At 40.9% G+C, this 14432-nt stretch overlaps 1 protein-coding gene across 2 annotated transcripts in view; it reads right to left on the bottom strand.

The window, feature by feature from the left end:
• FRAS1 (Fraser extracellular matrix complex subunit 1) overlaps window positions 1-14432 on the bottom strand; it is a 429868-nt gene that overhangs the window by 189155 nt on the left and 226281 nt on the right. For both annotated transcript variants that reach the window (XR_005988333.1, XM_041758154.1), the window contains exons 19-20: window positions 13192-13332; window positions 10643-10786 (exon numbers count right to left, since the gene is read on the bottom strand). Coding sequence is in view for 1 of the 2 variants with exons in the window: in XM_041758154.1 (XP_041614088.1) it covers window positions 10643-10786; window positions 13192-13332 (285 nt within the window). In the remaining variant the exon portion in view is untranslated. The remainder of the gene's footprint in view (window positions 1-10642; window positions 10787-13191; window positions 13333-14432) is intronic.

The raw sequence follows: 14432 nt of genomic DNA, 5'->3' as shown, positions 1-14432 counted from the left end.
GGAGGCTAACCTCAAATATGTCTAAATGGTGAGTGTGTATCCATTAATTGCTTAAAAATAGCGCCTATTCTGGAGGCCTTCTCTCTGAGTCCTAGCATTGCTACTAAGTAAATCCTTATTTGTCACCATTTCAATTACAGTGAAGAGTCTTTAAATATAAGACTCATTAAGGGTAACAAGGAAAGAAGAGAGACTCAGGATATGTTTTTGCATGGTCTGTTTTCAGATTACTGGTATATAATAAGCATGTGGTAGAGGGAAGGGCAGATGGAATTCAAGTTGTTTGTACTTGTGCCCACTTGCTAACGAACCCAGTGAATTGGCACTTTAAACAAACAAATTAATGAACACATTACAAGGGAGACTGGAAATGGAGTATTAGCTTGGGCTGAAATAAATACATTTCTCGTTTTTAAGCCAGCAGGGGATTCCATTTGTTTTCTAAATATTCACAGCATGCAGACATGCTAAAAATTTAAATATAATATTTTGACTCAGCAGCTGTAAGACCTCTAATATGTCACCCTGCAGCTGTAAGGAAATTACATGTGGTCATCACTGTGTGATGCTTTCTTCAAATCACAGAGGCTCTGCTTCGAGGATCAGTGAGGATTACCAACAATAATGATGGATGGGAGCACACGGCAGTGAAAGGACTTATTTCATGTCTTTCGAGCAAAGTCAAAAAAGCTTGAAGATATTAAAGTAAATGTGTATTGTGGAAGCAATGGTTTTGGATGTTGGTTTTATGAGGCAGCGACTCCTTAGCAGATAAATAATGACCTATAAAGACAAATTTAGACACACAGTGAGTTTTTAATAATGTCCTGTCAGTCGATTAGGTTCTTAATGCAACCACATTAAATGAGTTTGGAAGCAGTTAAAATAATCAGCACTTGTGCCTGTTCCTCATCAGGCAAAAAAGAAATGATTTCATACCGGAGTTCAAGGCTCTTAAACTGCATATAGAATTTGAATTCTGATGCCACTTTTACAGTTGACGAGGTACTGCCTGTGAGATAGGACAGAAGAAACCCAGAAAATAACATACAGAGGGAGAAGAGAAAGAAGTGCCCTGTCTTTCCCCTATGATTGCTTTGTCTTAGCCCACCAGGGAGCTCTTACAAACCACGTGTTCTTTCTGCAGCAGCGAGAGCTAGTGCCAGATGTACAAGCAAAACCTCTCTGCTCAGTTGGTGCCAGTTCTTGCTGCCAACCAGGGGTCATGAGCACCACTCCTCTGTGTATATCAATGCCTCCTACCTTGCCTTCCAGCAGTTTACGTTCTACTGTTGGTTTTACCTCCAAAACAGGAAAACATTTCACTTCAATGAACATATAGGGAATGTCAGTTGGGTGTGAGACGCTATGAAGTTTCCACAGGAGACAGCTTTGAGTCAGACTCAGCATCTTCCCTCGAGATGTTCACAACAGGGTCTACAGGAGGAAAGCCACACCTAAAATGTAACAGGTGTCTTCAGAGGACCAGAGAATATTTTATCCAAAGAAAATAAGAAGGAAAAAACAAACAAACAAAGAGAATAAGAAGGACTTGAACTTTGTGAGATGTGGCAGTGATCAGATTGTGGAATAGGGCAGGGAAGGCACAGGGTTAACTCAACTGTTTTCAATTATGCCAACTGAAAAATCAGCAGTGAGCAGGTGAATAAGAAATTCAGAAGATGGAAGGAAAGGACTTGGTGGGTTAAGGGGAATGAAGATGGGGTTTTTGAGTATGGTGTTCCTACGGATTAGATGTCTAGGAAGTAGACAGGTAGAGAGTCTGGAGATGACAATCCCATAGGTACTCCACATGGACTCCAAGGAGAAAACAGAAATAAGGACTGGTCTGAGGCTGTAAGAGGTGTCACCGTCCCAATGAAAGGGGCTGGGTGGGGTCAGGGAAGAAGGAGGATGAAATCAGTAACAGAAGAGGAAATAACTGACTGGCAAAACCAGCCCCTGAAGGTGATGTGCCCTCAAGCTCAGGTCACAGACTGAGGAGCCAGGGTGTGGGGACTCCTTTCCCAAAGTAAGGAATGAAGAAAAAGAGGTATTTAAGAGAAGAAGCAGAGCCACTTGAGGAGAAAAGGTGAGGAAGGTTTTTTGTTCTTTCTCAGATTATGCTATTCTTTCAAATGAGGAAGAAAGCAGAGATGTAAACTGATCTGAGTGAGATTTGAGTCAAGGGGAGGTATGGACAGCATGTAAGGAAAGGCACAGTGGACCAGATGACGAAGCCTGAAGAGAGCTGTAAATAATATGACTGCCAAGCAGCAGAGAAGGTCTTACTGGACCTAAATCAGGAGATGGAAGCCAGTGACACATGCTCAGCCATGTGCCCTCTGAAGAGACACTGCTTCCGTGCCTGGCTCTACTACTTGTTAGCTATGAAACAATGAGTAAGTTGGTTAATATCTCTCATCTCAGTTCTCCTGGGCTATAAGAGATACTACTAATCATCCAAGGCTAGTAGCCAGGATTAAATGAGATAATATATGTGAGGAGCTGGCACACAGTAAATGCTCAATAAGTATTGGCCATTATTAATTATCTGCAGTAGGCCCAGTTGGAACAGACACTGGTACTGGTCATCATGCCTATGTCTAAGTCACTATTTTTGCCTAGAGGATGTAAACCACAGACATTTACAATTTACATGCATGTAAGAAATGTAAGTAAGTACAGCCATAGCAATCTTGCCATCTTTAGTACTGAGAGAATGACCCATGGGTCTAAATTCAGTTGTGAACTTAATTTAAGCAGGACTTGTGGTTCTTATGAAGACAACAGCAATCCTGACTGCACTGGAAGCCCTGCCACGTTGAAAACTTGGAAGTAAGGTCTTTCTGTAAGGTAATATATCCTTCAGTAAAAGCCACATGAATATATAAGTTCTTTTCAGTTTAGGAAGGCACAATTTAAGCAGAGGTCATGTCCTTTTTTTCTGGAAGGTAAAGAAACACCATGGAATATTCAATCAACCTTTGTTAGACAATGTAGTCTCTTAAATAAAACACAAATTGGGAGAACAAGGAAGAGACAATCACTGAAAGTTCTGTAGAGAGATTGGATATACAATTCACAGTTCAAGCAATAGGAGATAGGGTGACAAGATGAGGAATAAGAAAGTACATTGCCAAAAAAGAAGATAAGGAAAATAAAGTAGCAAGTGTTTAAAGAAAAAAAAAAAAAAAGACACTAGAAAATTGAAAAAATATAGATAGAAGAATTGGACCAGACGGAATGAGGTGGGAGGTGAACAAAAAAGAGATAAGCCATAAATGGATCACACTAACAAGAAAGATCCTTAATTACCATGCAAAGCATTAGAAGGGGAGTTTAGTCATCATTAGGATGTCAAATTCGAGTCACTCATTTACTCAGCATTTTTTGATTACCATCTATGTGCTAGTCAGTCAGTGCACTGAGAATTCCCACATATTAAGAATTCCCATCTCTAGAAGGACAAACATATGGTCTCATTCATTTGGGGAATATAAAAAATAGTGAAGGGGAATAAAGGGGAAAGGAGAAAAAATGAGTGGGAAATATCAGAGAGGGAGACAGAACATGAGAGACTCCTAACTCTGGGAAACGAACAAGGGGTGGTGGAAAGGGAGGTGGGCGGAAGGTGGGGGTGACTGGGTGACGGGCACTGAGGGGGGCACTTGATGGGATGAGCATTGGGTGTTATGCTATATGTTGGCAAATTGAACTCTAATAATAAAAAAAACAAGACCAAAAAAAATAAAAAAGAATTCCCATCTCTACAGGAAAGGATCTTGGGATGATCACATGAAAAGATAAATGAGAAAATGTTTTGAAAAGTATAAAACTCCACAAGCACACCAGTATTCTTACTAACAATAACATGAGAAACAGACCCAGTCCCAGCTGAAACCTTGGATCTCCTACTCAACTTCTGGTGAGCTGAGTAGAAATCCATGGTGATCCTCTTTTGGAGGATCACTGTTAATATTAAATGGCAAAATAAAAAAATGAAATCTTGCCATTTGCAACCATGTGGATGGAATTAGACGGTATTATGCTAAGTAAAATAACTCAATCAAGACAGACAATTACCACATGATTTCACTCACATGTGGAATTTAAGAAACAAAACAGAGGATCATAGGGGAAGGGAGGTAAAAATAAAAGATGAAATCACAAACCATAAGAGACTCTTAATGATAGGAAACAAACTGAGGGTTGCTGGATGGGAGGTGGGGGATGGGCATTAAGGAGGGTAGGGGATGAGATGAGCACTGAATGTTATATGTTGATAAATCATGTAACTGATAAATCACTAAACCTTTGAAACCAATGATATACTATATATTGATAAATTGAATTTAAGTTAAAAAAATAAGTGGCAAAATGCATTCAAAGCAATTAGCACAGCACCTGTCACATACTAAACCCGCTGAACAGTCACCTATTATTAGATCCCACAAAAAGATCACTCACAGGGAATATGGTCTAGTCAATGCCAAATACTAGGTAATTGGTAGAAACAATCAGCACACTAGGAATTACAATGTGGGAGATGCCAAGAAGAAGCTGGTCCTAGAAGGGAAGGGATCTAAGCCAGGCCATGGGGAATGGATGAGCAGGATTTTGATGATCAAAATAAGGTAGTAACTGCTACACGTCTATAGGAGTGTATACCTCTTACCTTCCTTTCAGCTTGCAGCCGCAGGAGCAGCTACAGCAAGATGTAGAGCAGTGCCAATGCACCTGCCCCACATGCAGAAGCTGCTGTAAAACAAGAACTGGCTCTCACCTCTGGCTTCAAGTCACTGTGTGTGGAGGCAGAGAGCTGGTACGCTAGCTGACATGAGGCTCCTTTCCAGCTCCGTAATACGTTCAACTTGAACTGGGGTTTTCATAGCTTGATGTTGCAGTTGCATCAGCTTATTCCAAAATGAACATTTGTTGCTCTTTTAATTTGGGCATTTCAACTTCTCCACCATTTTTTAGGGCCCCATCTTTCAGAAATTATGACAATAAATGGGGAAAATCATGGAAAGGACTTAAAGTTTTCCTCTTATGATTTGGAAGAAAAATGTTAACAGGTTTTCTAATTAGTCAACAAATGGCTTCCACTCAGGTTCAGAGAACAAACACTTCTCAGACCCAACACTGGAAGATAAGTACTGATTACTCTTCAGTGCTCTCAACAAGCAAGAGAGTAGCAAACCTGAGCCTCCTTAGTGACCCTTTGCTTGCCCAGAGGATGGAAGGAAGAAGGAAGGAATAAAAAAGGAAGGGATGAATGGAAGGAAATCCATAATCTGAGTATTGGTTATTTTATTTTACCTTTAGGGAGTGCCAATAAATTGTCAAATATATTAAAATCATTGCAGGGCTTCCCGAAGATTGTTCTGCAAACCACTGGTTAGCTCTGAGAGGCTATAACAAATAAAGGGAAAGGGTCTACAATGAAATGTTTGAGCAACGATACTCAGCCTCCTTCATCTTAGAGATTCACAATGCCCATCTGTTTGCTTAAGGTTCTAAGAAATTCTGCAGTAAAGAAAGGTGCTTAACTTCATTTAACCAAGAGTTTCCCAAATGTTTTTAGCCAGAATCTTTTTCACATCCGATACCTATTAACCATTGCTTAAAAATTGAGTCCAATGGAATACAATATGAAAATGCTCAGAATAATATTGTTTCACTAACACTTGTTTTCTTTTGCTTACATTCTGGTGTAGATCTATAAACAAATGCAGCATTTAAAAAATTACTGCATAAACAAACAAAATTTAACCCTTTAGAATTCTATAACCCTAATGAATCAGCTGTTTACAATTTTCCAGTCTTCCCTTCTTATTATTCTCAGTATTATCATCTCTTTTTCTACATAACTCAAAAGTACAACCGTCCCATTAGGTATTCCACAAAACCCAACACATTTTTTAATGCCATCTGCATTTGGATATTTCCCCTCATGTCTTCTTTTTAATTTTCACCCTCTTCTATGAACAGGGGAGAGGTTTTGGCTGAGAAAGACAAAGGAGAAAGCACTTCAGGCTTTGGAACTTGAGGAGAATGTTGTTTAGGCGTGGGCAAAATATAAACAACAAAAATCTATAAAGAAAAAGCTTTGCCTTCCATAGCACTTAACCATGCCAGATACTATTCAACCATTCTTGCCTCTCACCTCAGTCCATTTATCTTTGTTGAAAACCTTCGGCCTTGGCCTAAATCTCCCAAAGCCTATTTGCTTTGATAGACTCAGAGGAAAAAACCCCACACATATAATATCTCCATATGTGATAACACATTGAGGTTTTTGGACCAGTTCCCAGGATGTGTTTACTCTTGTCTGTGTGATAGATTAGATGTAATTTTCTTTCTTAAACAGCTAAGTGCAATTAAGAGGTCTCTGATTAGGTATAGCTCAGCTAGAGAGTAAATCCTGTGAGTAAATCCTACCACCCCATAAAGCTTACCAGTGATAGAGGATACAGGGGCTAGAATTTCCCAAGGCTGAGGAACATGTATTCCACTGATGACACCGCATATGGCAAAACATGTTCTGCTTTGTCTATCATCATAGCACTCCTCCTAACACCTTCCTGAGTTTAGATAAAAGTCATTGAAATGTTCCAAGAGGTCAACTATGACCTAACTAAAGCAACACTTGAGTTAAAAAATGTTCCAGGAATTTAGGTTCAGGGTAAAATGAAAATAGCAGCTAGGTTTCTAGTGGCTACAGGAAGAAACCTGTGTTCATTTAAACCCTCAACCCCCTCTTGGGGTCCATGATGTACCCATAGATGTCCAGTGACCACCCCAAATTCAATTTGTCCAGTCCAAGCACATAATCTTCCTATTCTGGCCCTTAGTAAATAGTACTCCCACTCCTCAAATTTATTTGCCTAGAAATCTTTTTTTTTTTTTTAATTTGCCTAGAAATCTTGATATCATCCCCCAAACTCCCTTTCCCTTAGTCCCCAGGATGAGACATTGCCAACTTCTGTTGCTTCTATTAGGCTGAACCATATCAAATTGCCACTATTTGATCATACACGCACACAAAACAGTGATCTCACACAGGTTGACCTAACAAAGAATTAATTCTTAGTGAAGCCATTCCTCCTTCCCTTCAGCAATTTTCTCATGAAAGGCTTCATCTCTCACCTGAATTCTTACAACTATTTCTTCAGGTCCCTCTGCCCCAGTCTTGTCCTCTTCTACACAATCTTCTATGGATCTTTCTCTTCACGGAAATGCAACCACGACACTTCCCTCCATAAAAACCTCCAGAGATCCCCATAGCCTTGATGACAAAGTATATTCTCCTTAAAACAGAATGTGCAAGGTGGCCTTCATGACCTGGCTCTGTTTCCTTCTGCTTCAGGTACTACCACTCCTATACTCAGAGCTGCCATTCTGTTTAATTCTTTGTTGATGCCCAAACAGATAATACTCTTTGGCCCATTATTTGGAATGCTCTCCCCTCCAAATCTTCAAACCCTTCTACTTTTTACTTATCGTTCAAAATCATCTCAGTAATGATATGCTCCAAAAAAGCCTTCATTACCCACCCTGCTGCACACACCCAGTGAGGGTTAGGGTCCTGTCCCATAGGTTCATCTCTTATCCACAGCACTGTATTCAATACATATGTTCTTCTTTCACTACATGGTATTTTTCCTAAATACAAGCACTGTATCTTATTCATGTGGGCATCGGCAGAGCCCAGCACAATACCTGGCATGGAGTGTGTGTATTTAATAAATGTTTGATGAAGCTGTAAATGAATGAATTCATTACAATGCTACAGAGAGAAGTGGGAAGAGTGTGGAGGGGGCATATATTTATCGGAAAAGTAAACTTTGGGGTCAGTGCAGTTCTTTGCCCAAACCAACAACTGAAATTATTGGTCAAATTTTCCTATAACAAATACTTATACACCTATAAGTCGCTATTAAAAAGGATTTCCAAGCACCAGACAATGGTAACCTTACTTCAAACCTTTACTTAATATACCTAATTCCCAGTACAGCCAAGGTTTGTCCCTTTCAGCCTATTTTAGAAGGAACTCTTCTAGGGCTGAGGATTTCCAAAGTCATTTAGCCTAGTCCCATGATTCTTTATTCTAAGAGTCCCCTATTAGCCTTAAAAAATTAATGCAACTCCTAATCACCTAATTTACTATCAAAGAGGGCTCTGGACATTGGAAGAACAGCATTCATTAAAAATTAAACTTTCCCAATCTCCTTATATAAACATTTACTTATAAAGTATGCCCCAGCATAAAATTTTTAGGGTGCACATACAGAATAGGTTGGAAATAGAAAAGCCACATGAAGGTTGACCCTTCTAACTCCTCTCTCTGACTATAATCTCTCCTTGCTCTGGTCCGTCTTCCACAGCTTGCAGATTTCCTGCCCATACCACACACTAGGTGAAGTCACAGCCCTCTCCCAAACTCTCATAGCTCCATTGCCCACAAGATTCAGTTTTCAAACTTTCTAGTTTTTTCACCTAGAACTTTGGGCTCTCTATACCCTGGTTCCAACTTAAATTTTCCAACCATTACATCTAATATGTCTTATCACAACCTATGCTCTTCAGCCAGGTTGGACCACTCACTGGCCATGAATGGCCCACATATTCCACCGTCTGGCCTGTCTCCTGGGGAGCCACACACAGAAAGCCTATCTATCCACCCTCTAACTAAATCCTAGTTACTCTTCAGGCAGAATCTTAGGTTTCACCTTCTCCACAATGCCTTTCATATCTTTTACTTCTCCCTTCTCTGGACTCCTACAACCCATACTGCCTGTAGGTGCTATCATCCATAAGTTGCTTTGTACTGTTTATTAACTGCAGTTGTGTTTGGGTTCATCTCCTTACATAGCGTGAAAGATCTCTGTGTCTCCTCAGATTACAATTCAGTACCTTGAGGGTTCCATGTAAATACCTGCAAATATATTTAAAACACTTAGATATCAGGGTAGCTGCTCCTTCATATCATAATGTAAGAAGCAGTTGCTGAACTCATGCTTACAAACTATAATAAAAGTCAGGCCCTACTATCCCGAGATTCCTCTTCAAGGATAGGCACTAATGCCTCCCATTTGCCCACTTCCCAAGTCAGTCCTGACTACAAGTGGCAGTACCAGCAAGAGGTTCATACACTAATGAGGTATCTCATTAGTCTCAAGCCTGGCCTCTCCTGTGCTTCTACTTTTCATTGCCCCTAAAATGTCTGCAGTCTTTACAATTGGGTTTTACCCTGAATCCTAGACTTTTTTGGCTACAGCCCTGCTCCTGACAATCCAGCCTTCCTAGGGTATAGTCCTTTGACCCCAATGTCTAGTCATTAACTAAGGTCATATTCAAAAAGAAATGGATCACCCAGGACCATGGCACTACCAGCCACATTTGGAGGACTATCACTGAATTGCTGTGTCTCCACCCACCAAAGTGGACAACTGAGTCCCAGACTGAATGTGCTTGATTCGTACTATGATCTAGACAACTGACCACACCTTGTCCCTGCCCAAAGATAAGCCCCTACAGACAGATCAACTTCTCCAGCATGCAACTGACCAGATCCTAGCCTTTTCACCTTTCCCACTGGCATCTCAGAATGCCTCCCAGTCAAGGCCTTCAGAGCTGTGGCAAAAGCTACTGCAGGTAAATCTCTTCAGGTTTCTCCTACAATATGGGGACACCTGGATGGCTCAGCAGTAGGGTGTCTGCCTTCAGCTCGGGACATGATCCTGGGGTCCTGGATCGAGTCCCACATCAGGCTCCTTGCAGGGAGCCTGCTTCTCCCTCTGCCTGTATCTCTCTCTGCCTGTATCTCTCTCTGCCTTTCTCTCTCTCTGAGTTTCTCATGAATAACTAAATAAAATCTTTTTAAAAAAAGTTTCTCCTACAATATGGAGAAATGGGTCAAGAATTATGTAATAACCCACTAGTCTGTAAATTCTTCTCTCTAGACTATAAGTTCTTTGAAGGCAAGGTCATTGTTTCATTCACTTTTTTTTTCTTTCTTTATTTTTTATACTCTAAGCATCTGGCCATGAACAGACACTCAAAGCTATTTGTATGAAGGGATGGATGAACACAAACCCTATATGGCTTTTACATTATTATCCAAATTCCAGGCTACTTTCTTAATATACACCTCTTTGAAATCTCAGTTCTAAAATGAGGAGGAAAAATCCCATCTCCTGAGATACAGTTAGTCTCTAAATTTTTGTGCCTAGGGCCAATGGCAAAGGTTCTCCACAGCAAGAGGCAAAAGATAATATAGACAAGAGGGAAAGAGTCTTCAGAGTGATTGAAGCAACGTTGTTGCTATCTGAAGCTGAAGTATACCACATGCATATAAGGTACTATTATTGTTACTTCAGTCTTCATTAATATGAGGTTCTAAATTTTCTCAGGAATTTCAAGAGTGTGATTAGAAGATTCCATTTGAATCTATAAATATTTACTAAATATCTTATAGGAAGCAGTAAACTTCCCAGACATGAGACAAATGCCTCCCAAAAAAGAGCTCTCAATCTGATGACAAAGGACAAATACAAGAGAGCCTTCTTAAAGCTGGCATGAAGAACCCCACCCTTTGGCTAGTGATTTCTAAAACTATGAAGGAGATCCTACTCACCAGCACAGTACCCCACCAGGTTGAGGAACTGCTCTTCTTTACAGCTGCTCCTGCAGCTTCCACCAGCAAGAGTGACATGAGGGTGACAAGAGATACAGTCAGATTCCGATGGGCCGTGGCACTGTCTGCAGGTGGGGTGGCATTCTAGGGAGAGAAACAAGAAACAGGACTGGAATTAGCACCTCAGCATGTGAATATATGAAGTGTTAACGTTCTCCACAAATTACATTAAGAGTAGACCTCAAACACTCATCATCTTTTGAAGATTCCTGAGCAAGCCTGACCTACCCTTAGGCCCAACCAAAAGATGACATTTCTGGTGTCAGTGACAATACCATCCATGAACAGTACCTGTAATCTAGAACCATAAAAATTAGAGTGATTGGCTACACATTCCAGAGGGCCCAGCATGACCTTCCCAATGTATATAAGGAAAATCAAGGTCACAAAGCAGGGGCAGCCCGGGTGGCTCAGCGGTTTAGCGCCACCTTCAGCCCAGGGCGTGATCCTGGAGACCTGGGATTGAGTCCCACGTCGGGCTTCCTGCATGGAGCCTGCTTCTCCCTCTGCCTGTGTCTCTGCCTCTCCCTCTCTGTGTGCCTCTCATGAATAAATAAATAAAACCTTAAAAAAAAAAAAAGAAATTCTGGGCAGGAAAAGGGGAACCATACATAGCAAGGCACATCAATACTTCTCACTAGAATCAGATGCCAGCCAATCTCTCCCATCAGGCCACAATTTGGATGCCTTGTGTTAGCAGCAACACTTAATTAAAATACAAAGAACAGAAAGTCCTCTTCCTGGAGGTTATCAGGAGCCAGGTTTGAAGTCAAAGCTAGGTTTTCCCCCCAGACAAAGCACCAATTTACTAACAGGTACTGCCCTGAAAACAACAAGTCAGTCCCAGGAGGTGCAGGCAATGAAGATCAGGACTAGAGGAGTAAAACAAGGGTGCAGCCACATTTGCACTGCCAAGGCAGGCAGCAGGAGCAAGTGCATGGAAGGAGATCTCAGAATTTCTCTGCCAAGGATGAGGTCTAAGCCTGTCTGATTCCAAGAGGAGAGGAGGGGAGGGGAGGGGCCTGAGCTGGGCAGAGCTTGCTGGAACTGATGACAAAGAACTCCCTTCTGGCACAGAGCTGGTGGAAAGCAAAGGCACAGATTTCAAGTACAGTCAACCGCTTTCGACTTCTTCTGGCATAAGGCCAAGAAAAGATAAGGTGTTATGTAAAACACACACACACACAAATAAATAAATAAAGCGAGCAAGCAAGCAAACAAGAAAATACACTTCTGATTAGAAGGCTAGTATCAGCTATAACCCCTCCTCCATTCCTGAGGCCCAAATGGGGAAAATGCTGGCCCAAAGGATACTCGAGTTCTCAGGGTGATTTCCACCTCCCAGTTCTTCCTCCCTGTCAGATTTCCAGTGGCCTGGTGCCCTGCCAACTCAGGGCACCATCCATCTGCTGGTGGCAGGCTCGCAGAGGTGGAGACAGAGGAGAGTGAGAACTGCTCACTCTTGACTCCCGGCAATTTCACACACGAGACAACCAACTTGGCTAGGGTCAGGGCACACCAGGGCAGATAACAGTCTGCAAGGACAAACCTGATGACAAAGAAACCAGAAACAGTCCTACTGATCCTGAGAGAGAATCTAAAGTAAAGCAACAAATCAAGGGCCCAGAGAGATTAAAAAGGTACTTGGAAAAAGAAAATTCTAGAAGAAATATAATACTGATCTTCAGTCATCTAGATTTGTATTTACATTAGATTTCCTCTTTGGAGTTTGAGGCTTAGATGGACCTAACAAGTATTAATTTATTTATAAAATATTTTGTGCACTTATGACATGTTTCCTGACTCCAGAAACACGTGCCATACAATTTTATAACAATTGGATTCTTCCTCTAAGTGAGCCTCAACAGTCTATTTTTAGAAATAAAATAGCTATCATGACAGAATGTGTTTTGTCTTATCTTTTCCTATAGATACAAAAAAGCACAGTGCTACAATAAGGTGCTTAAATTTTTAGTATTTTGTCAATCCCAATAAAATTCTAAACTAATCTCAACTAGTAATTTCTAGAATCTCTGTCGCTGAACTATAGAAAGGTGTTGTTAAAAACACATTGGACCAACACATCAAAGAAGAAAATAAATATCACCCTCTCTTTTTTGCTCTCTTAGGCTGTAGCAAGGGGAAGTGGGGCTGAGAACTATAGAGTTATTGCCACATGCCTAGTCCTACACAGATGCATTAGAACCTGCCTTTAGTAGCTTGTCTCCCTGATGAACACCATGAAATCCATCCCTCCCTGTATGCAAAAGGTAAAGCTGACTCCAATTTTTCACTTCATCCATACTTCGCTATTAGAAGAACAGAACTTCACTTGTTCCTCTCACTCTATACCTAACAAATTAAAGACAAGGATTTATAGTCCAACCCTAGTCCCCTGGTATGACAACATTTTAAATTACAGAGCCTGGCTGCATTACAAAGACAAAACAATGGCATAGGGAACATGCCCCAGCATGTTACATACTCACCTGTGCAACTGCCTTCCTGGTTAAAGTATCTATCTGGGCACTGGGAAAGACACTGTCCATCCAACAGCACTTGGGAAGGCCAGCAGGCTGTGCAGTTATGTGGGCTCTTCCCTGCACACCTGAAACAGGATTGGTGGCAAGCTGGAAGATGAAAGATAAAGCAGAGGGGACAATCAGGAAAGCCACCGTATGACAAATGTAGTAACTCTGTCTCTCCTGTTAACATTTCTGGGTTGGAATAAGTTCTGCACATCCACTTAGTTTTTCCAAGGACAGGGCACACATCTCACATACTTCTTTCAAAGGCCATATCTTGCAAAGCAAGCATCTGTGGGACCCAGATTAAGTAAGGCACAAATGCCAGGAAACAGAAGTAACCATTTGCAGAGTCATACATTTCTTTCTTCCCAAGTTCCATTCTCAGAGAATGTCAAATAAAGACCAGGAAGCCATAAAACAGGGCTCCTTCCATCAGGACAGCTCCTCCTTCATCATTAGACAAAGGGCTGTTTATCAGGCTGCTCAAATTACAGAGAACAGTGACAGAAGATTTACTTACAAAGCTTTAGATGGTGCCTACTCTCTAATAGAGACTGGACATACACAGGTGAGAAGAATCGTCCAACACTGTGAGCTGCTCAAACTAGCTGCATCAACAGACACACAAGTAACTGGAATACAATTAATGGGAGACAAAGTATAATAGAGGCAGTAAGAGCATCACATTGCAGTTCTATGTGGCCTTGACTAATTTATGTAATTTCTCAAGACTCCTACTTTCTCATGTATAAAATGAGAATATAAACTGTACATCATGCATGGGGTACTGTGGACCCTAATTGGGTTTGATACATGTAAAGTGTAAAATTCTTAGGACAGTGCTAAGTACATTAACAAGGGCTTAATAAATCTTAGCTGTAATTATTACCATTAAGTACCATGATACAAGTACCCACAGGTGTAAAAAGGAATGTGGAAGCAAAGAGAAAGAAGACATCTCTGCTTGTCTACATCAGACCTTTAAGAATAAAGGAGATCACTGAGGGGGGCACTTGGTGGGATGAGCACTGGGTGTTATGCTATACGTTGGCAAACTGAACTCCAGTAAAAAAAAATTTTTTTTTTAAAGAATAAAGGGAATATTTGTATCAATTCCCAAGGGTGGACAGTGTATTAATCATGCCTTTTTATTTTCTGTATTTCTGAAACTTTGACATCTGGGGTCCTGCAAATCCTGAAGA

Source organism: Vulpes lagopus, chromosome 6 (genome assembly GCF_018345385.1).
Source record: "Vulpes lagopus strain Blue_001 chromosome 6, ASM1834538v1, whole genome shotgun sequence".
In the NCBI taxonomy this organism is placed as follows: domain Eukaryota; kingdom Metazoa; phylum Chordata; class Mammalia; order Carnivora; family Canidae; genus Vulpes; species Vulpes lagopus.
The sequence above is the reverse complement of the archived record's forward strand: the minus strand, read 5'-3'. Positions and strand labels throughout refer to the sequence as shown.